This window comes from Aethalodelphis obliquidens, unplaced genomic scaffold, assembly GCF_003676395.1.
Source record: "Aethalodelphis obliquidens isolate GAN/ISIS:26980383/991018 unplaced genomic scaffold, ASM367639v1 scaffold14, whole genome shotgun sequence".
NCBI classification, from domain to species: Eukaryota; Metazoa; Chordata; class Mammalia; order Artiodactyla; family Delphinidae; genus Aethalodelphis; species Aethalodelphis obliquidens.
The window spans coordinates 35,315,691-35,339,704 of record NW_020837958.1 but is presented as its reverse complement, the minus strand read 5'-3'; the positions used below and the strand labels follow the sequence as shown (position 1 = coordinate 35,339,704).

The window sequence follows — 24,014 nt, the reverse complement described above, 5'->3', positions numbered from 1 at the left end:
ATCTATATATGTGAATATAGAAAGATGCCAGAATACATGGCTAAGTAAAAAAAGAGCTACCAACCAGTGTGTATATTATGATCCCCTTTTAGAATATGAACCAAACTGTTAAAGGTGGTGCTATCATGGTTAAGGGTAGAGGTCGGGGTGAGGAGGACCATGGGGGACTTTCATTTTGTACAATGTGTGCTTCTTTAATGTTTCAATTTTATACAAAAGCATTGTTACTTTGAAAATTGAAAAAACAAATATTTTTAAAAAATGGATGCATCTTTGAAGAGCCTTTCTTAGCCTTTTATAAAGATTAACACAAAAAATGGCCAAGCTATGACCATTTATACATCTTGGGAAGTAAGGAACCACATGATACACTTCCCTGAAGGGTTCAAAACAATCCATCTCTCCTGAAGATATAATACGCTTATTATTTTTTTTTTACTGAGCAATAAAAACTATATAAATCAGCACTATTCTTTTTGTTGGCTCTAGGAACCTCAGCTAAATGTAAAGCCAAAGTATAATGATCACTGTGTGTCAGATTTCTGATAGAATTATCTCTCCTTTCCATCTGGCTTCTGATTTCTCCTTTGAATTTATTTTTAGTAGTTCTCTTATACAGGTAAGAGGGTCTTGAACCCTGGTCCCACAGAGTGGTGCCAGACTAACTGCAAAATAATCATCTGGGAGGCTTGTTAAAGTACAGATTCCCAGGCCAAGTCCCAGGGTACTCCTATTCAGGAGGCTGGGCTGGGATTCAGGCCTCTCAATTTTTAATAGACTTCCCAGATGTTTGCGATGTATGCTTGTAATGCATACAGATTCAGGAACCTGGTGATTTTATGGTAATTGCCTTAAGTCATTTTTGGGGGGAAAGAGGCAGGGCATAAAATCGTGGCTTGGGCTTGGAAGTTAGAATGTTCATAATTTATGCCTCGCCTATAAAAGTAGACTCAACAAGAGGTTATTATTGCTCCTTTGTTAATCCACTATTCTGTTTCACTATACTTTTTTATGAGGATCTACATGTAAACTCCTCTCAAAGTTTAATGCATCATTAAAACTAGAGCTGGTCTCTGTAGAAGGTTAGGAGAAGGTACTTTCTGGGGCACAACTGTCTACTGTTGCTATTTTTAAGAGATTTTATACTCTGAAAGCATGTAGTCTGGAATAATTACCTTCTGTATAGGTGGAAGTCTTCTACTCTCTCGATGCACTGCTTCTAGGGTTTCAACGTGCATAGCTACAATTCCTGGGATGAATCAGAGTATTCAAAATGAAAGAGTACCAAACAAGCAGAATTAAAACAAATTCTGGATATTTTAGAATTAAAAACTAATCATAGTTTGGTGGTTCCTCAAAAAGTTAAACACAGAATTACCATATGACTCAGTAATTCCACTCCGAGGTATATACCCAAAAGAACCGAAAATAAGACTCAGATACTTGTACATGAATATTCATAGTAGCACTGTTCACAACAGCCAGAAGGTCAAAACAATCCAAGTGTCCATCAACAGATGAATGGATAAATAAAATGTGGTATATCCATACAATTACAGTATTATTCAGTCATAAAAGGAAATGAAGTTACAATACCTGCTACAACTGGATAAACCTTGAAAACATTATGCTCAATGAAATAAACCAGACACAAAAGGACAAGTGTTATATGATTTCACTTATATGCAGTATCTAGAATAGGCAAATTCATAGAGATAGAAAGTAGATTAGAGGTAACCAGGGGCTAGAGGGTGGAGAATGGGGAGCTGTTGCTTAATGGGTACAGAGTGTCTGTTTGGGGTGATGAAAAAGTTTTGGTAATAGACAGTTGGTGACAGTTGTACAACATTGTGAATATAATTAATGCCACTAAATTTTACACTTAAAAAAGTTTAAAATGGCAAATTTTATGATATATTTTACTATAATTTAAAACTATTGAAAGAAACTAATTGAAACAAAAAATAAATAGCAGGCTAAACTACATGGAAGCCAAGTATTATGCTGGAGAAAACAGACCCATAAGAATAATTCTTATTCAGTTATCTCTAATATTCTGGTTCTCTGATATCTGCAAAGTGATTACCTGGTATCATGCAATGCAGGCTCTTGATGTGATCCTGAGTAACTCCACTCTCTGTACAAACTTTGTCAATAAATCGGGTAATGAAACGCACAACAGAATTGGCAATGTCATTATTCTCTGAATCTTCAAACCCACTTTCTGTATCATAGCTCTCAGCTACACTTCCTGCAATACTAAGAAAGTCAAGGAAAGAAATCATGGTCAGTAAAACAAATGACTACTATATCACAGTGATCTTCCACAGCAATTTAAACTTGCTCAAAGGGATGTATACTCAAGTAGAAACCTCACTTAACTCCATGGCTTCTCTATAAGTGATAGTGGTGAAACACAATGTTCTGTTTGCCGACATTTGGAAGCTATTGTCAGGCATTGTTCTTTGGATCCAGATTTGTTTTTGTAAGGAATACCTTCTGTCATTTTTCTAAGAGGAACTCACGAACCACAGAAAATAAAACAAAAAGAGACTTTAAATTTTATCTGATACTTGGACCTTCTAAAAAAACTTGTCCTTCCAAATTAATTGCCACATGGAGCCAGACAAAGTAATATGGCTATCTTTGGCCTTTGGCAACCGGGGGACATGTCCCTGGTAGGCAAAGTAAAAGAACTTTTTTCAGCAAGTAGCATATTTTTCCAAATGGAAGAACAAAATTGTCCTATGAACCCTTCTCTTGCCAATATTCTTCTTTCTGTCAGTGAATCACAACCATTTTGGTCACTTTGAAACCATCATTTGTCTGTAGGTGATACAAATCATGCAAAAGAAGGGAATAAATTTGAAATGGAGCAGATGTGAAAGTGTAATACCTGCCCGTGTTGCTTTTTTTTTTTTTTTTTAATTCAATAAATACTCCTGCCTCCTATGACTTCTTTTAGACTGCTAGTCATGGAAAAGACTCACTGCCAATTCTAAACTACTTACTTCTCTTTCTTCCAAATCCAACCACATTAGCTGAATCAGTGTTAGAAGTAAAGCAAAGCAATGAATTTGGCCATCACACCATCCCAAAGCATTAACAAACTTAGGTGTCTTAGCCACTCACTATGTAAATCAGATTGTAGAAAATGTCATGAAAGAAAAAAAAGGTATGAGCAAGTGATGGATATGTTACTTAAGACAGGGAAGTCAGGAAGGCCTCTCTGGGTGGGTGACATTAGAGCAGAGAACTAAATGAAGTGAGGGAGTGATTCTTATGACTATTTCAGGAAGAGTATTCCAGATTGCAGGAACAAGAAGTACAAAGGCCCTGAGGCAGTATCATGCCTCGAATGTTGAACAGGGATACCAGTTTCATTGACGGAAGAGTGATAGGAAATAAGGTCTGAGCAATAGCCAGGGGCCAGATCCTGTTGGGCCTTATGGTTTTATTCTCAGTGGTATGGGAAGTAGTAGGGTTAAGAGCAAGGAATGGTTGAGGACATGATTACAGGCAAATGCAATGGATAAACTGAGGAAAAGGAGGGCCAAGAAACAAATAATCACTTTGACAAGAAGGAGTTCATTAGTAATTTTCCAGAGTGCTTTCTGTAAATTGCTGTGGTGGAAAGTAACTGAAGGGCTGGATCAGTAGTGGTTGAGACATTTGAAAAATCAGAGATCATGAAAGAGAAGAGAGTATGGGAGGTGATTAACAATAGTTGGATGTAGTGAAAGTCTTTTAATAGAGAAAAGCTGAGCAAGTCTGAAGATGAGGAAAATGGTTGCTTTTTGAAATATGTATAGCAATATTTACCCAAAATACTTTATATTCTGTGCTAAGCCAAGGAGAATAGGAGGGTCTCTGTGTGTCCACATTTGGTACCTGTTTGTGACAATGCTGTTGCTCCCACTTTCCCAGTCTCCTGGTGCTGATGTTCTTAGGAGCTTGTTTTTACTTGTATCTAGTGGAACTAGCAGATTGACCATGAGGTTTGCAAAGTGAATGGCCTGACTGAAGACAGTGCTTTCCTCACGTTGCACCAGCTCCTGCTGAGCTGATTTGCTCAGAGTAGGCCAAAGGCGTAGCTGCTCGGCTGCCAGGTCCATTGCTGTCTTCTCCTGATATTGGTCATCAGGCAGTTTACCCTAAAAACCAAAGCAAAAATATCCAAATCTGGGACTTCCCTGGTGGTGCACTGGTTGAGAGTCCGCCTGCCAATGCAGGGGACACGGATTCGATCCCTGGTCTGGGAGGATCCCACATGTTGCAGAGCAACTGAGCCCGTGCGCCACAACTACTGAGCCTGCGCTCTGGAGCCCGTGCGCCACAGCTACTGAGCCCGCATGCTGCAACTACTGAAGCCCGTGCTCCCTAGAGCCTGTGTTCCACAACTACTGAGCCCACGTGCTGCAACTACTGAAGCCCTCGCACCTAGAGCTTCGCACCCCTCGCACAAAAGAAGCCACTGCAAATGAGAAGCCTTGCGCTGCAACGGAGAGTGGCCCCCGCTCGCCGCAACTAGAGAAAGCCCGTCTGCAGCAACGAAGACCCAACGTAGCCAAAATTTTAAAAATATAATAAAAATTTAAAAAAATCCAAATCTATCACTTGACATGAACTTCAAAAAACATGGAAGATGTTTTAATAATTCATCTATCAAATACCTATGTCAGTAAAAATGAAAATATATAAACAAAATATAACAACAACATGAAACGTAGTATTTTTTTCTGAGCTCCAACAGGCCTTGAATGGAACCACATGACAAACACAAGGAAGCAGCAGCAAAACAAAGATGTACACACTTCTCATTGCTAACATTTCACTGCATTTATTTATCTCTATGGCTCTATCCCCTTCAAGTTGCCAGTTATAACAAATCGTTGACCTGAAGTACCTATGAACGCTCAGGTCAAATGTGCCAGTAGCATTTTCTAGTACTCTGCTGTTTCTTTTCTTCTGCTCTTTGGAGAAGAAGATAGAATGACCAAAGTCACAAAAAATTAGAGCTAGGTTTCTTTGTAAATATGGGAATCAAACATTATCACCACATGGGTATACAGGTGTCCATGGGATTTTAAAGAGGGGTTTCCTATAGGCTGAAGAGTTAAACAACAGCAGTAACCCACATCTGCACAGCACTTTACAGCTTATGAAGAGCTGGTATATCTATAGTCTCATACCTAAACTGGGGATCAGAGACAGACTTTTATAGAATAAAGGACACAGAAGCAGTGACATGTATTTGCTCTATGAACGTTTTTGAGATATACCAATGTTAGCACATCTTCTTTAAAAATTATCAAAAGCACCCCACCAGGCCAATTATTTCTAGAATATGACTTCGAGCTAATACTTTTTGGATCTTCTACAAGTTACCCCTTTTCCAAGTGCATCTGGTGTTTTGAGAGTTTTAAATTAAGAAAAAACAATTAAAGCTAATTGTACAACAATAATTTGCAATACCAGATTGATGTCATATAGTGCTATTTGTTATTTAAGTTTCTGTTCTTATCATACTCAATAATAGATCAATAATATGTTTAAAATTACTTGAGGTCATAGAAATATGGGACTACTAGGTAGTTTCAGTTAGCTATAGAGGTTCATTTATCTCATGTAATATAAGGCAAATTTAAAATGGAGGAAAGGATCAGCAGCAATGTATTAGCCCAGCATGTAGGATTAAAAATTACTCTTCAATTATATTTCAATAAAAAAATAAATTAAAAAAAACTTTAAAAAAAATTACTCTTAAAGTGAACCAACACTGATAATCAGCCCTTAGTGCTGCTTTAAGTTCAATTAATGAGGACAGTAATTTCTAACAGTTATTATTTAGTATGTGCCAGGAACTCTTCAATGTCCTTTACTTGTATTAGACATTAAAGTCTTACAATAATCTAATCTATTGATTTTACCAATGTAGAAATAAGGCACAGAAAGGTAAGGTGAATTGCCTAAGACCAGACAGCTAGTGTATGACATTTCAAAATTTCAGAAAAATTTAAACTGCTCTTTCAAATTAAAACCAATATTCTTTATTTTAAACTATTTTCTTGATAGTTTCCTTAAATTTATTTTATGGTGATAAAAATATATGGAAACATATAGAATACTCCTAAAAGAAGACCTAGATTTATTGCTGGCATACTTTTGAGCATTTATTTAGGAGTCAACTGACTTTAATTTGACATTTCTTCAAGAAGTTAATTGCATAAAGACATCTGCCTAGGTATTTTAGGGTTATTCTTTCTGTTCAACTTCCTATAGTTGTTTCCAGCGAATTCTTATTTATTAAAATACAATAAAACAATTCTAGTGCTACAGAACTGTAGTAAGAAGTTATTATGGAAAAAAAATGTCAGAAATCAACAGGAGAAAGATGCTCACCAGAGGGCTTCCTAAAGTAAACCCCAAATACACTGGTAGGAAGTGGCTAGATTTCCTTTGGCCCTGGAAACACCTGAGTAAGCTTTCCTTGAAGCCAGGACCACAGCCCCACACAAATACCTTTCTTTATCTTACCTTTTGCTTCAGATGTGGGGCATGATTGTCTTCCTTGGCTGAGAGATACAGGGATCGAACCTGTTCCTGCACCGCATTGTAAAAGGTTGTCTCCCAAAATTGCTGATTCGTCCAAATGGGGTGGTCCTGTACACAGGTGTAAGCAAACTGGCTGACTCCAGGGGCCAGTTTCTGTGAGAACACACAATATACATCACCATGGGGCTGACAGAGTCATGACAGTTCAGAAGGTTACAGGGGCCGCAGATAATCATGAATGTGATAAAAGGATTTATCTAAACAATATCTTATGGCAGTGCAAGCTTAGCAATCATCAACTTACATATTTTTAACTGGCAACTTTGGGCTTGCTATCAAATCCTTCAGGGTCTCTGTCACTTTATCTATTAAAATGGACATTTTAGCAACAGCTAAAAATCAAAGGAATTATATGAATTAGAGAATATATGAAAAGTACCTAAACACTGTACTGTGCACACAGCAAGCACTGTAGAGTTGGTAGCTCTTATTACAATTAGGACATATAATAAAATTCATGACAACCTAAATATAAAACTCCAGATAATTCAAAATTTCTTCTACTTGGTAATAGAGTACATTTTGGTGGGGTTAGGGGGACACTAATTGAAATGCGAGTGAGCCTACAGCTTCGCCTTGCACACAGAATGAGGGCATATTATGAATCTGGGACTCAAGAGGAATTGCACCCTCCCTCCTGCTCACTCCAGCCATTTACCTCCCTACCGAGGCTGCTGTCTGGCTCACAAAATCCACAGATGACTGTCCCGGGCTTCTGGGGCATTTTCTGGTAACCAGGTCTGGGTGTGAGAAGGTAATCTCAAACCAAACCTTCCTTTCCAGAACTTCCTGCTGGGCTTCTAAGTAAGAGTAAACCCTACTCTGTGATTAACAACAGAGGGAAAGAAAACTAACTCTGCAGTCACTTGAGGCTCTTCATAAATCTTTATGCATCTCATTTATACTAAAAATCTCGTTAAGATGCACATTATTATTGCCAATTTAAAGAAGAGAAAACAGAAATTCAAGGTTTAAGTGATTGCCCAAGGCCATATAGCAATTACATAAGTGGTGGAACTAGGTTTCAAGCCCAAAGTTTGTTTGTTTCCAAAGTCCCTGCTCTTTTTGCTATAGCAAATTATCTTGCAAAGAAACTGAAAGCAAATCATAAATAAATTAAATACTGTTTAGCACAACTATCTGTTTTTTTTCCTTCACTTTAGGATTTTGTTTCCCAAAGTAGTATTCTGCCTTGAAACCTCTGATATGATTTTAATTAATGCTGCGTTTTAAATTTTACAGACAACTTAGTTGCCAAACTTCAGTAAATGATTTGAGTCACCTTTCCATAGCTGTTTCTTTCACCTCTAAAAGTTAAAGATGTTTCAAAAAATTTTAAATCCATTATTTCTCAGCAAATACCTGATAATACTTTCAATAGACAGATAATTTTTGTTCCATTTTATTCTTTAGAATTGAGTTAATTTGTTTTCTATCAGTAAAGTTTTTGATAATGTAAGTTTTATTTTGAAGTAATTCAATAAGCGAATTCTCTTCTAAAATGTTGGACACTGAAGATCACTATTAAGGTTATATACATAGCAGTTATGTAGCAAAAAGTTGGTTCATTTCTTAGGGATGCATAACAAATGTATAAGATTCCTGGTAAAAATCATATGCTCAGTACATGCTAATTAATTTCCTTCTTGATTAAGAACAGACTAAACCTACAGCTGGAATAGGCACCATGTATACCATGAAATGTAGTACTTATATAGTTGGAAGTGGGGTGGCTGTGATTTTGCCTAGTAGAGTCTGTGTACTTCTGCATCCCATATGTAAGTCCCTTTCAAGATAGGCCTATGCACTGCTGTTGGGATGATCGTCCATAACTCTTTTAAGGGCTATAAGCTGGAACTGACCATGAAGCACCTATCAGGAGATCCCCAAGGGGAAGCTGTGCAAAGACTGCTCATTTAAGACACAGCTACTCTCCACCTATGGGAATCAAGGACAAAATGTGTGTGGTTCTGTGAGCCACAGATACTGTGAGTCACATACTCCTTCTGTACTCTACTTGAGGACACCTGAGATGTGGGTTGAACTGGGTTTATTTTTGCCCCAACCACTCTAAGAAATAACAATGACCTCAGTGGCAGTGCATAGGCCTATTGTGAAAGAGATTTTAAAGGCATAAAATTTAAACAAGGTAAAAGCATAATTCTCAACTGCCTTTCCCTTGAGTATAGCCAGAGGCAGCACCATTTCTTACAAACACAATGTAACAACAGATTCTAAAATTTTGGAGTTCTGAAATTGTATTAATATAGATGAGCTCAGAAAAACTGAGCTCTTAACAAATCCTTATCAGTTTCTCACATGTGGTCCTTTTAGGATCATCAACAAAACAGAAAGTTATAATTAATTATAAATCTCTTATTACAACTTGACAGAGCACTGTAGGAATCTGAGAGTCTAATGAAGCCCTGCCTCTCTCTTTCAGCAGTTTTCTCACTGATGCTGCGTATTCACTTTCCTTGGCACATACCAGTTATTATCTACCTGTTTATTCACAAACTACAAGTGAATATGTAAAAACTTCCCTAAATCTTTTGAACAAAAGTGGACTGAATGTGTTCCAAGGCAGAAAAATGGTGTAACAGTGACAGTGGCCCAAAGGGTCAGAACCCACAGCTTGTTTACTAGGTGAGAACGACAGCAAGGTGAAGGGATTATAGGATAAGCACTTTTTGGTGGCAAGTCAGTCACAAATGGTAATGGCATCTGATACATGCATAAGAAATCATTAATTCCCCAATACTTTAAATATTATTATTTTTCCAAATATGAAATGTGCTTCCTTTCTTTGTGGTTTCCTGCTATGTCTTCTCAAGTGCAAGCAAGGGGCACTGAGTTCCTTGCTGTTCAGATGGGCAGATCCACTGCACTGGTGGGTAGGTGTGTTCTTAGGGCCAGCAGAGGGCAGTAGCACCTTATTCTGCCTAGATTCCATCCATATAAGGCTTTTTAAATAAGAATTGCAAAAATGGAGCCATGCATTCTGACTGGGCTAGAAAGTTGGGTGGAAGGTGAATACTGCATGCCCTCACTGTACATTTGAGAGACCCCATAAAGCAAATGGATTTGCCCAAGGTCACACAGCAAGATGGGTAGAAGAAAAGGGAACAGAGATAAGGTTTTCCATTATTCTATGTCATTTCTGTAAGATACAAAAACTAAGATATTTCACAAAACAAAACTATAATTATCTAGAGAAAGAGGCAATGATACTGCTTAGGGGTTCAGATTCATTATGTTCTATGATAGTGTTAATAGTAGTTTTAGTAAACAAAGAAAATAAGCACCTGTAGATAAAACTATCTCATGATTCTGATCACTTTTTTGGTTTGAAAAAAAAGACTTTCCCAAGATGGTTTCTCGAATTGGCCCATATACCAGCGTTATGACCTTTTATTTTGTACACAGATGAGACTTAATCCACAATGAAGGTTTGAGGGTGGTGGTAATACTGTTGTCAAATGGCATCTTTTTTTCCTCTTCAATTTTGGCAATAATATTTATTTACATTTCATAATAATTCTTATGATTTTATCCTAAATAAACAAGTGATATTTTGCCATGCAATTTTATGAGATGTTTAAGAATGTGTTGACTTCCTTCCTTATCTAGAAAAAATAGCTCTGAAGGTACTAGATTAAGAATACCATTCATTTTCCACAAAGCATTCAAAGGAAACCCAGCATGGGACAAGATATGGAGAATAAACTTCACGGGGCTCATTAACCAGCAGGCCAGATTCAAATCCAAGTAAATGGATACAAGTCATCTCAGAGACGAGTTGGTCAAGGGAAGGTTAAGATATCAGTATGAGAGGCCTATCTAAGGACTGTCTGGCTAGATACGTTTGCTCTCCAGCCCCAAGGCTTCAGTTAGGGAGTTCAGAGGGAAGCCAGATTTCAGGAGAAAAAGCTCCTGGGAGGAGTGATTCCATAAATATGTAGTGTTCTTAAAAAGAATAATTAGAATACAAAGATTCACTGTTTAAATTGCTGGGTATTTCCTATCCAGTTCTGGACACTGGAATACAAGTGTACCCTACGGCACAGTTCAGGGATGGTGCCAGCCAGCCCTTTTATGATTCTACACTGGCCTGTGAAGTCCACATATTAAGTCACTTGAAGAATTAACATGGACATATATATACACTACCAAATGTAAAATAGATAGCTAGTGTGAAGCAGCCGCCATAGCACAGGGAGATCACTAGGTGCTTTGTGACCACCTAGAGGGGTGGGAAAGGGAGGGTGAGAGGGAGGGAGACGCAAGAGGGAAGAGATATGGGAACATATGTATAACTGATTCACTTTGTTATAAAGCAGAAACTAACACACAATTGTAAAGCAATTATACTCCAATAAAGATGTTGAAAAAAACAAAAAAAGAATTAACTTCTGAGTATTTTCTGATGAACTTTGGTGAAATGCTTAGTCTTGAGAGACAAACAAAAGGGAGACAGGAATGGGGAAAACGTGTATTCAAAACCTATATTTATCAACTCTTAACCACATCTTAAACATATTTGCTTTGTGCATTTTTTTAAAACAAAGGACATACAACATTATGGATCTGGTTGAAGCCTACTGTGTACCTCTGTTGATCCCATTTCTCTCCTATCCTAGAGGCAACAATGATCCTGAATTAGGTATTTTTCATTCCTATTTATGTTTTTATACCTGTTTATATCCATAAAGAATATATAGGATTATATTGCATTTTATTCCTTATTAATGCTTTTCAAAGTATACATCTTATATTTCATTGATTTATGTAATATTTAATTAAACTATATAATTAATTGGGACAAAACACCTAGCTCTTTGTAAACAAACAACTCAGAAGGGACAGAAAGACAGTGGCCTACAACAACGAATACTGTGTTCATTAGTCAGTGGGGTTTACAGAAAGGTGAGTAATCAAATTAGTTAAACGGAGGTAATGTGAGAATCTACCATAGTTTTTCCTGTTCTACTACCTGATACTGAAGAGTGCAAGTAACCTCAAATGCATAATGGTCTAAACCTCTCCTGGGCTGCTTAGAAGATCCAGGCACAAAATTTCTACACAAGAAGTATATTCATTCACAAGCATTGCCCAGTATTCATTTGATGTGCCAGTGTCAGTAGCTGGAATGACAGGGTTGAAGTCCTTAAACTATGTATCCTTCTAATGATTCTCTGTATGAAGCTGCTTAGTAAATATTGAGAGAAGAGAGGATGAATCAATTTCTTTCCTTTGTGGTCCAGAATTTAGTAGAAATCAAATACTAGCTTGTTGTCAAGTCCTTTGCCTGGGTCTCGTATTCCTAAAAACACAAAACTGGATCTAAATCCCTGCCTCTTTTTGGTAGGTTTTTAAACTTTATATAAATGGTACCATATTGTGTTTTATTCTGCCACTTGGCTTTTCACGTATTATGTTGCTAGACTTATTAAGGTAATAATAATTATTGCTATTATAACTAACTTGTACTGATCTCTCACTATATACATTTGTCAACTTACTTAGTATTTATAGCAATCTTATGATCCACTGAGGTAAGTACTATTATTACCCTTGTTTTAAAGGGGAAGAAACTGAGGCACAGAGAAGTTAAGTAATTTGTCCAAGAGAATATTGCCAGGAAATGGTGGAGCAGAGCTGGGATTCAAACCTAGGTAGTTTAGCTAAGAATTTAATTTCTTAATCACAATTTAACTATTGTGTGAAATTCCACTGTATGAATATATAGCATTTCCTTGTTCCTGTTAATGGATATTTGTATTGTTTCTACCTTTTAGCTATTAGAAACAATGGTTCATGTCAACTGTCAACTTCGATTATTAGCTTCAGTACTATTTAATATAGTTCCTGGAACTACTTGAGAGGAGCCTAAGAAATATTCCCATTGTTATCTGTACCAATAAACATTTTTGGGTTATTGTACATTGGTTATTTTTCTAATGAGAAATTATTTCACATAGACTTTTTACAGATCTACTATTTGAAAAAATTAACAATAATTCTTTAATATAAAATATCTAGTCAGTGTTTAAATTTTTAATTTATCTTATAAATGTTAAAAAGTTTGTCTTTTTCCTTGTTTTTTATTTTTATTTTTTTTTTACAGTTTGACTCGGGAAGGACCCAAATAAGGTCCATATATTACATTAGTTTATATATCTCTGAGGTTGGTTTTAATCTACAGATTTCTTTACCACCTGTCTGTCTGCCTCTCTTTTTTTCCCACCACTTGCAATCTGTTTTTTGAAGAAACTGGATTATTTGTCCAACAGAACTTCCATCCGTCTAGTGGCTGCTGACTGCGTCCCAATGGTCTCACGTGACCTATTCTTTTGTCCTCTGCATTTCCTGCAAATTGGTAGTTGGATCTAGAAGCGTGATCAGATTCAGGCTTGATTGTCTGGCAAGAATATTTCATGGAGATACTATTGTAAGAGGCAAATCTGGTTGTCTTTCTGTAATTTTTTTTTTTTTTTGCGGTACGTGGGCCTCTCACTGTTGTGGCTTCTCCCATTGCAGAGCACAGGTTCCGGACGCGCAGGCTCAGTGGCCATGGCTCACGGGCCCAGCCGCTCTGCGGCATGTGGGATCTTCCCGGACCGGGGCATGAACCCGTGTCCCCTGCATCGGCAGGCGGACTCTCAACCACTGCGCCACCAGGGAAGCCCCTCTTTCTGTAATATTAAAGGCCATTGATGGTCAATGCCTAGATTCATTAATCATTAAGAGCAATAAAATACTGATATTTTCATTCTACCATTACCTCCTCACTTATTAGCTAGAATGTTTCTATAAAGAAAAAGTTCCCCTCATCAACTGTTTGGAGACCCAAACATATAGTGTAAATTAGAAAGCAGGTTAAAAACATGATTTTATCCCTTCATTTATCAGTTTTAAAAACAATGACTTGGGGACTTCCCTGGTGGTGCAGTGGTTAAGAATACCTGCCAATGCAGGGGACACGGGTTCGAGCCCTGGTCTGGGAAGATCTCACCTGCCACAGAACAACTAAGCCCGTGTGCCACAACTCCTGAGCCTGTGTTCTAGAGCCCGTGAGTCACAACTACTGAGCCCACATGCTGCAACTACTGAAGCCCGTGCACTCTAGGGCCCGCATGCCACAACTAGTGAGCCCACGTGCTGCAACTACTGAAGCCTGTGCACCTAGAGCCCGTGCTCTGCAACAAGAGAAGCCACCGCAATGAGAAGCCCATGCACCGCAATAAAGAGTAGCCCCCGCTCGCCACAACTAGAGAAAGCCCATGCACAGCAACAAAGACCCAATGCAGCCAAAAATAAATTTAAAAAATTAAAAAAAAAACACCAAAAATTTAAAAAATGACTTGTTTTTCCAGCATCTATTACAGATGAACAATTACTTTTTCTTTTTTTAAATTCATATTTTTACAAACTCACAGATTTTAAAACATATTTTATTTAACTATTCTTAAACCTGTTTAGAAACAAGCCAAAAAAAATCTATCCATAAGTGTTTATTGGAAGCTGTGGACTGATGAACCTAATGATGTTGTTTATAACAGCACTGTAAACCGGGAGGATAAAGTACCTGATTGGGAGAATATAATCAGCAAAAAGACTAGTAGATACATAACAAGGTATTTTCTCTGAGGTGTAATTGCAAAAGGAGCAATAGAATAAAGGCATCAGTGAGTCCTGGCACAGGAAATGGAGGAATTTGGTGAGTCATAGTTCTTACTAGGTGTACTTGCAAATGGCCCAAAAGCTCAACAAAAATGTTTATTATAGCATTATCTTTAATAGCTATACCCTCTCCAAAGTTAGCAATTTTAATGTCTAACTATAGAGATGAAAGGTTAGACAAATGATGGTACATTATTAATACAAAAGAATATTATGCTACCATTAAAGTGGTTAATATGATACTGTGCTTATGAATGAAGTGCTTATGCTATATTTCAGAAAAACAAGTCAATTATGCTATGATTATGTCTGTAAGTACACAAAGACTGGGAGGAAAAAGACAAAATGAAAATGAATTAAAGGTAATAGAATTCTGAACAATTTATTTTCCTTCTTCAAAAATAATTTTAAGAGATTTTTAAATTAAATGTGGCAGACTGAATATTCTTTTGCTCCCTGAACTCCACTGAAATGACAGCAAAAGAAAAACATTTTTTAAACATACAAGAACAAAGAGAATGAGAAAACAGACACCAGATAAATGTTAATAAAATTTTAGATGTCATAAAATGGATTTATAAGCAGTAACAAATGTTGAAGATCAGATAAAGCTGAAACCCCTACTACATAGAGAAGGAAAGCCCTTTTCACACTTTAAAAGAGTAAATTTTAGGGTATATGAATTATATCTCAATTTAAAAGATGGAAACAACCCAAATGTGTATCAACTGATGAATAAAATGTAGTATATATGTACAATGTAATACGTGCCAGTAAAAAAATGTGAGGTACTGATACACGCTATACCATGGATGAACCTTGAAAACATTATGCTAAGTAAAAGAAGCCAGTTATGAAAGATTACATATTGCATGGCTTCATTCATGTGAAACGTCCAGAACAGGCAAATACCTAGAGATAGGAAGTAGATTTGTTGTGGCCTAGGGCTCGGGGGATGAGGGGAAATAGGTAGTGACAGCTAATGGGTACGGTGTTCCTTTTTGTAGTAATAAAAATGTTTGAAAATTGCTTATGGTGAAAGGGAATACACTAAAAACCACTGAAATGTATACTCTGAATGGGTGCATTATTATGGCATGTGAATTATATCTCAATAAAACTTTTAAAAAAGGTTGCTATGTATACTTTATTTTATCACTTAAAAAAAAAGGTTGCTGACAGGAGAAACTGGGAAAGTACACATGGAAACTATCTGTCTTAGCAACTTCTGGTAAATGTCAAAATGCTCTGAAAGTTTACTTTAAAAACAAGATGGAAGAATATATAGTATACTGACACTAGTCAAAAGGAAGCTGGCGTGGCTATGTTAATAGAAGATGATTTCAAAGCAAAGAATATTACCACAGATAAAGAAGGTCATTTCATAATGGTAAAGGGTCAATTAATCAAGAAGACATAAAACCCCAGAGTGTTTATGTACAAACAAGAGAGCTTCAAAATACATGAATGAAATCTCATAGAAATGCAAGGAAAAATACACAATTATATTTGGAGATTTCAATATCTCTAAGTAATTAATGGAAATGTAATCAGAAAATCAGCAAGGATATAATAGACTTGAATAACACTATCAACTAACTTAACCTGATAGACATTGATAGCACAACAGCAAAAAACCCACCCTTTTCAAGTGCATAAAAAACATTTATCAAGAAAACCTGCTCTCTGGGCAGTAAGTCTTAATATATTTAAAGGGATTCAAATAATACAAAGTATATTCTCTGACCAAAATGGAATTAAATTAGAAATCAATAGCAGAAAGGTATCTAGAAAAATCTTCAAATATTTGGAAACTAAACAACTCATGGATCAAAGGGGAAATAAAAAAGGAAATTAGAAAATACTTTGTACTAAATGAAAATGAAAACACAACGTATCAGAATTTGTGAGATGCCACTAAAGCAATACTTTGGGGGAGATTTACAGCAATAAATGCCTGTATTGGAAAAGAATGGTCTCAAATCAATGACCTTAGCTTATACTTAGAGAGATTAGAAAAAGAAAAGCAAATTAAAGTCAAAACAGGCAGAAGAAGGCAGTTAATAAAGATTAAAGCAGTAATCAATGAAACGGAAAACAGAAAACCAATAAAGAAAACCAATGAAACCAAAAGCTGGTTCTTTGGGAAGATTAATAAGATTGATAAGTAGTCAATTAGTCAGACTGCTTAGAAAAAGAAAAAAGATAAAATTACTGCTATCAAGAATGAGAAGTAACATTATTAGAAATTCTACAGATATTAAAAGGATCATAAATACTATGAATAACTTTGTTATTGACAATATTGACAAATTAGATGAAATGGACAAATTCTTTGAAAGATATTTATACAAACTACCAAACCTCAAACAAAAGAAAACAGACAACCTGAATAGGCCCATATCTATTACAGAAATAGAAATTTTAGTAAAAAATCTTCCCACAAAGAAAACTCTCAACACATGGTTCCACTAGGAATTCTACCAAACTTTTGAGAAAGAACTAATACCCCTTCAACACAAATTCTTCCAAAGTTTGTCAAAAATGTAGATCTTCCCACATGTTTGACCAAGGTGTAAGGCAATTAAGTAGAGAAAGGATAATCTTTGCAATACATGGTGTCAGAGCAATTGAATCTTTGATCATATCTAGTACCATATAGAAATATTAACTCAAAAGGAATCATAGACTTAAATGTAAAACCTAAGACTCTAAGGCTTCTAGGGATATTTGCAAATCATAAATTTGCTAAGGAGTTATATCCAGAATATGTAAAGAATTCTCAAAACTCAACAGTAAGAAAACAAACAATTCAGTTTTAAAAGATGGGCAAAATACCTGAATAGACACTTTACCAAATATGATACACAGAAAGCAAATTAGCACATGAAAAGACTCTCAACATTATCAGTCATTAGGGAAATGAGAATAAAAATCACAATGAAATATCACTACATATCTATAGAATGGCTAAAATTAAAAGCAATGACATTAGTGTGTGAGGAACTGGAACTCTCATTCACTACTGAAAGGAATATAAAATGGTAGCACTTTGGAAAAAAACTTGGGCCATTTCTTAAAAAGTTAAACATACACCTACCATATGATCCAGCCACTCCGTTCTTAGGTATTTACCCAAGAAAAAAATGAAATGTATGTCCATACAAAGATCTGTATACAACTATTCACAGTAGCTTTATTTGTAATGGATAAAATCTGGAAACAACAAATGTTCACCAAAAGGTTAACTGCGGGATTTTTTTTTTTTACAATGGAATACTACTCAGCAATAAAAAGGAATAAACTGCAACAACATAGATGAATCTCAAAATAATTATGCTGAAGAAATCAGACAAAAAAGATCATATACTGTATAACTACATTTATATATAACCACAGAATATGCTAACTACATGCAAATTCTGTACTGACAGAAATTAGATCAGTAGTTTCCTGGGGATGGGGGTGAAGGTTAGATGAGATGAAGAGATTACAATGAAACATGAGGAAACTTTTGGGGGTAATGAGTATGTTCACTATATTGAGTGTGGTGATGGTTCCATGGGGGACATATATATATGTCAAAACTTATCAAATCAAATTGTACAGTTTAACTATGTAAGTTTATGTGTTAGTTATACCTTAATAAAGCTACTAAGGGCTTCCCTGGTGGTGCAGTGCTTAAGAATCTGCCTGCCACTGCAGGGGACACGGGTTTGAGCCCTGGTCCGGGAAGATCCCACATGACGCGGAGCAACTAAGCCCGTGCGCCACAACTAGTGAGCCTGTGCTCTAGAGCCTGCGTGCCACAACTACTGAAGCCCACGTGCCTAGAGACTGTGCTCCGCAACAAGAGAAGCCACCGCAATGAGAAGCCCACGCACCGCAACCAAGAGTAGCCCCCGCTCACCACAACTAGAGAAAGCCCACGTGCAGCAACGAAGACCCAACACAGCCAAAAATAAATAAATAAATAAAATAAATTTATTTTTAAAAAAAATTACTAAAAACACTTAGCAAATGTACACATAAGTTTGTATGTAAATTTTACCTCAAAAGAAGAAAATGCAAACTCTAATTACAATTCTCGCTACAAAACGACATGCGTGTTGAAGTACTGGAATTATATGTTGACTATAATTTGCTTTAGAATACATCAAAAATAAGATGGATTGATGGATGGATAGATATATACAAAGAAAGGATAGAAAAAACGTTAATACTAAACTCTAGATGGTAGGTTTATGGATGTCTACTGTAAATTAAAAAAATTTTCTCTCTGTTTGAAAAATTTCATAATAAAATATTGAAAAAAAATAGAGTATTAGTCTAGGCATTAGTATCCGACTAGTAGGAGTTCGAGAAAGAAAAATAGGAAAAACAGATGATTAAATAAATGAATAAATAAATAAATCGAAGGGCATGGATTTTCAAATTGAAAGAGCCATCTCATGTCTGGCAAACTGAATGAAAAAAGAACCACATTAAAGTATATCATTAGGGACACTTAATCCTTAAAGGAGAATCCTATAAAGAAGCACAAGGAAAAAAATGGGTGACACAAAGGATTAGAAATCACTACGGCATCAGACTTTTTGCCAGGTAGGGTGGTATTTATGTGGAATGGAAGGAGGGAGGGAATTTATAAGTAAGAATATGTAGAGGTGGTATGGTGGTGAAAGTAGGAGATCTAAATTTTCATATTCCAAGTAAACTGATAACATCTAACATTGTAAAATTAAGAAATAGCAGTAAAAGCATGTTAGAAACACTAAGCCAAATACCAAAAGAAACATCTGAACAATTGAACATGATTGTCTCTGGAAAGCAGATCTTGGAAGTAAGGCAGGGACCTTTGTTTTTTGTTATAAACCATGTAATCTTTATATTTCTGACTTATATACATATATTACTTTGAAAGGTCTTAAATTAGAAAACACTTTAAAATGCAATTATTATATGTGGAATAAAGTTAAATAGAAAATAATTTTTTTATTTTATTTTGTTTTTTTTTTTTAATTTTTATTTTTGGCTGCATTGGGTCTTCATTGCTGCATGCGGGCTTTCTCTAGTTAGGGCGAGCGGGGGCTACTCTTCGTTGCGGTACGCGGGCTTCTCATTGTGGTGGCTTCTCTTGTTGCGGAGCACAGGCTCTAGGCGTGTGGGCTTCAATAGTTGTGGTGTGAGGGCTCAGTAGTTGTGGCTCACGGGCTCTAGATTGCAGGCTCAGTAGTTGTGGCGCACGGGCTTAGTTGCTCCGCGGCATGTGGGATCTTCCCGGACCAGGGCTCGAACCCGTGTCCCCTGCATTGGCAGGCGGATTCTTAACCACTGCGCCACCAGGGAAGCCCCAATAGAAAATAATTTTTATTAGTTACTTCTCAGAGAATATTCTTTTGAAACCTGTTTTTACAAATATGTAAATTGAGACACGGAAAAGAAATATGTTTAGACTAAGTTAGTGGATGGGTCAACTTCTATTATAATGACCTAGAAGCAAGTGTTAAAGGTCTTCCATTACCTCAGAATTTTGTTCTTACAAAATATGTGGGCCCTTGAGTGGTCTGGAAATAAATCTCTATTATGTCATGTAGAGTTTTTACTCTCTAGCAACCACAGGTATAGTATTTATCCCTAGTACTTGAGAGATTTCAGAAAAATGACAAATTCAAACTCCAAACCTTGCAGGGCATGTTTTAGGCTCAGCTAAGATTCAGCAGGTTATTGAAATTTTGCCTACAAAATCTCTGTTCCTAGGTAAGAATTGTATTTCAAATGATAAACCCAAAGTTCTAAAAAACGCTGAAATAAAAAGTTTGGCCAATTGTGCTTATTTTACTATATTATCAAGGCAGGAAAGTAGTCCAAAATAAGATTTTCAACTATGTGGTTTGAAATGAAATGTTTAAGGTTTTTTTTTTGGCCATGCTACATGGCTTGTCGGATCTTAGTTCCCCAACCAGGGATTGAACGCGGGCTCTTGGCAGTGAAAGCATGGAGTCCTAACCACTGGACCTCCAGGGAATTCCCCAAAATGTTTACAGTTTTAATCCTAGGTTAATTAGAAAAAAATTAATCAGGATATTGTAAAGTTTTGCTGGATATTAAAATTTTGTGATTTGGCCTCAATCTATTATGCAATCTCTGTCTTAAGGATACATTCCTTTTTATTAAAAATTCATTCATTCATTCATTTAATTTTGGCTGCATTGGGTCTTTGTTGCTGCGTGCGGGCTTTCTCTGGTTGTGGTGAGCGAGGGCTACTCTTTGTTGCGGTGCATGGGTTTCTCATTGCAGTGGCTTCTCTTGTTGCAGAGCATGGGCTCTAGGCACGTGGGCTTCAGCAGTTGTGGCTCGCAGGCTCTAGAGCGCAGGCTCAGTAGTTGTGGTGCACAGGCTTAGTTGCTCCACGGCATGTGGGATCTTCCCAAACCAGGGCTCGAACCTGTGTCCCCTGCATTGGCAGGCGGATTCTTAACCATTGTACCACCAGGGAAGCCCGAGGATACACTTCTATAAAGATACCCATTAACTGAAATCTAATTTACAAGAGGCCATTCCCTTGACTTATACTGCTCAGAGTAGATGATCTATACTGTTTCTTTCTCTTTGTTCATTAGTATGTACAAAATTCCTCCTGGAGCACAGAGGAATTTGATCTAAGCAAATAGATCTAGAGTGAGAGAATTGACATTTGGAACAATGCAACGGTTTAACAAGTGAGGGTGGAAGAGGCACTGACAACCATTGGTTCCAATGCCCAAGCCCTACTGTCTTGGCAGATTGCAGAGATGGAGTGACAAAGGCAAAGATGCTATACATTTACCCAAAATAGCACATGTTCTAAAGTAACTCATTCCTCCGCTGATGGAACTGAATATTGTTCCTAGATAAAAATTATAGATTAGCTAGTCTAAAAATAGCTTTGGTGATACTAATGATTCTTGGATTTCACTTTATCAGAGATGAAAGGAAAACCACCTTTCTAGGGCTTGGAGAGTCTTTTCAGTGACCTGAAGTAATCACTAAAAAGCAATTTTTACAGTGTGCTACACAGGTCTAAAGAGATTTGGATTAGTGTCGTATATAAATATGATGACATTGGATTTGGCAATGATTTCTTAGATATGACATTAAAGGCGCAGGTATCAAAAGAAAAAAGACAAGTTGGACTTCATGAAATTAAAAACTTTGTGCATCAAGACACAATCCACAGAGCAAGAAGGCAACCCACACAATGGGAGAAAATATTTGCAAATCATATATCTGATAAGGGATTAATATCCAAAATATATATAGAACTTCTAAAACTCAACAACAACAACAGAACAACTTGATTAAAAATGGGTAAAGGATTGAAATAGACATTTCTCCAAAGAAGATATACAAATAGCCAATATGCACATGAAAAGATGCTTAACATCACTAATTATTAGGGAAATGCAAGTCAAAACTACAATGAGATACCACCTTACACCCACTAGGATGGCTACTCAAAAAAAAATCAGAAAATAACACGTGTTGGTGAGGATGTGGAGAAAGGGGAACCCTTGTACACTGTTGGTGGGAATGTAAAAGGGGAACCCTTGTACACTGTTGGTGGGAATGTAAAATGGTATAGCTGCTGTGGGAAACAGTATGATTAATTCCTTAAAAAATTAAAAGTAGAATTACCATATGATCCAGCAGTTCTACTTCAAAGGAATTGAAAGCAGAGCCTTAAAAAGATATCTGTGCAGGTGTGTTCATAGCAGCATTACTATTATTCACAATAGTTAAAATGTCAAAGCAACCCAAGTGTCCTTCGACTGATGAATAGATAAGCAAAACATGGTATATACATACAATTATTCAGTCTTAAAAGGGAAATTCTGTAATATGCTATAACATGGATGAACCCTGAGGACATCATGCTAAGTGAAGTAAGCCAGTCACAGAGAGACAAATACTGTATGATCCCACGTATGTGATGCACTTAGAGTAGTCAAAGTCATAAAGACTGAAAATGAAATGGTGGTTACCAGGGGATAGGGGGAGAAGTGAATGGGGAATGATATTGTTTAATAGGTATGGAGTTTCAGTTTTACAAGATGAAAAGAATTATGGGGATGGATGGTGGTGATAGCTGCACAGCAATGTGAATGTATTTTATGTCACTGAACTCTACACTTAAAAGCAGTGAAGATGGTATATTTTATGTTATGTGTGTTTTACCACAATAAAAAAAGAAAAAAATGAGCTCACAATCATGAATGGTAGTAGTCATTCACCACAGCCTTGGTAATTCAGAAGGTATATTATGAAAGCAAAACTAAGAAAATTATGGTGTACCGTCCGTGCTAATTTCATGTCAGCTTAGCTCTGCCCCAAGGAGGTGGGAAGATTCGATACGGAAAACACTTAGCATAGTACCTGGCAGTTAATATGTATTTAGTAAATAGTACAACTATGCCAAGGTTGTACTAGGTCATGTGCAACATAGTTGCATTAGGCATAGTTGTACTAGGTCATGTGCAACAGCCGAAAGCCCATGTGGGAAGTCATGGTTATCTCTGGAAAATATAAGCGCCTGCCTGGGTAGAGGAACAGTAAGCAGTTTTAGGGATATACAGAGGCAGCTGGGCAGTCCAGACACCTAGAAACCTGGCAACAGTCATCCAGCTCTAGATGTCCTGCATGTTAACAGTTCACTACTATATTAGGATAAAAAAGACAAAGATGTATCCCATGGAAAAGCACATTTATTTTCTTATGTGATTAAACTTTAGAATTTAAATCCTCTGATTAAATTTGGATAATGTTATCACTGTCTTAGAGACTGTTCTGATAACAAAGAATCTAGAGAGAAAACACAATCAGAAAGCTTTGATTTCAAGTGATTTTTAACTTGAGTTTTATTACCAAGTAAATAATCTTAAGAAAAATGAACTTCTTCCTTACACTATTTTCTACTTCTTACTAGATGAAAGCAGAAATCACAGTACTGTTAGATTACAATTTTGAGGTACATCTTCTCCTTCCTTAGTTTCCATCTACTCAACTTTTCTAGACACACAAAGACACACACACCATTAAATTATTTTGTTAGAATTATAAAGAGCAAAGTAAGTCCTGAAAGCATCCTTACAAACAACAAAATCAACATCTTGGGGCCTAAATTTATGTACTTTATTGAAATTTTGACTCAAAAACTTAAGACTCTTGTCAATGACCAAATAAAGACTCAAATTGTAGGCTGCATCCGTAATACACTCAATTGCAGGTGAAGTAACGGCAACTGTTTTCTAAGGGTTATATTTTGAAACTGTGGTCTTCAGAGAACAAGTGATGGACAGCCGGTATGAGTCATGAAGCTGGTGCCCACGCAAAGTGGAGGCCACAGAGCAGTGAGTACTAGGGCTGGACATTGAAGTGCTTCTGACGGATAGAATATTCTCAGATGAGTCACCTAAGTTCATTATAAAGACAACACCTTTTTGACTTGGATGTGTATCTGATAGAGGCAGACCAACCTATTTTTGAGAAGAAAAACTCAGTATTATGAGTTGACTATATATAGTGGGGGAAAAGGTTATTTCTTGAAAAGAAATACGCCCTTGTTTTTGAGGAAAACAGCTCTTCTTCAATTTCAGTTCTACTGTTCCTTATTTATTTTGGAAAGATTCATTAAAACTGAGCCTCTAGAATGATGAACAAGCTGTTGATCTAGTAGCTGT

General features: G+C 36.6%; 1 protein-coding gene across 6 annotated transcripts in view; it reads right to left on the bottom strand.

Moving 5' to 3' along the window:
• SBF2 (SET binding factor 2) overlaps positions 1-24,014 on the bottom strand; it is a 459,568-nt gene that overhangs the window by 65,837 nt on the left and 369,717 nt on the right. For all 6 annotated transcript variants that reach the window (XR_003434541.1, XM_027115413.1, XM_027115415.1 and 3 more), the window contains 4 exons: positions 6,538-6,708; positions 3,892-4,154; positions 2,087-2,259; positions 1,176-1,249 (listed from right to left, as the gene is read on the bottom strand). Coding sequence is in view for 5 of the 6 variants with exons in the window: in XM_027115413.1 (XP_026971214.1) it covers positions 1,176-1,249; positions 2,087-2,259; positions 3,892-4,154; positions 6,538-6,708 (681 nt within the window). In the remaining variant the exon portion in view is untranslated. The remainder of the gene's footprint in view (positions 1-1,175; positions 1,250-2,086; positions 2,260-3,891; positions 4,155-6,537; positions 6,709-24,014) is intronic.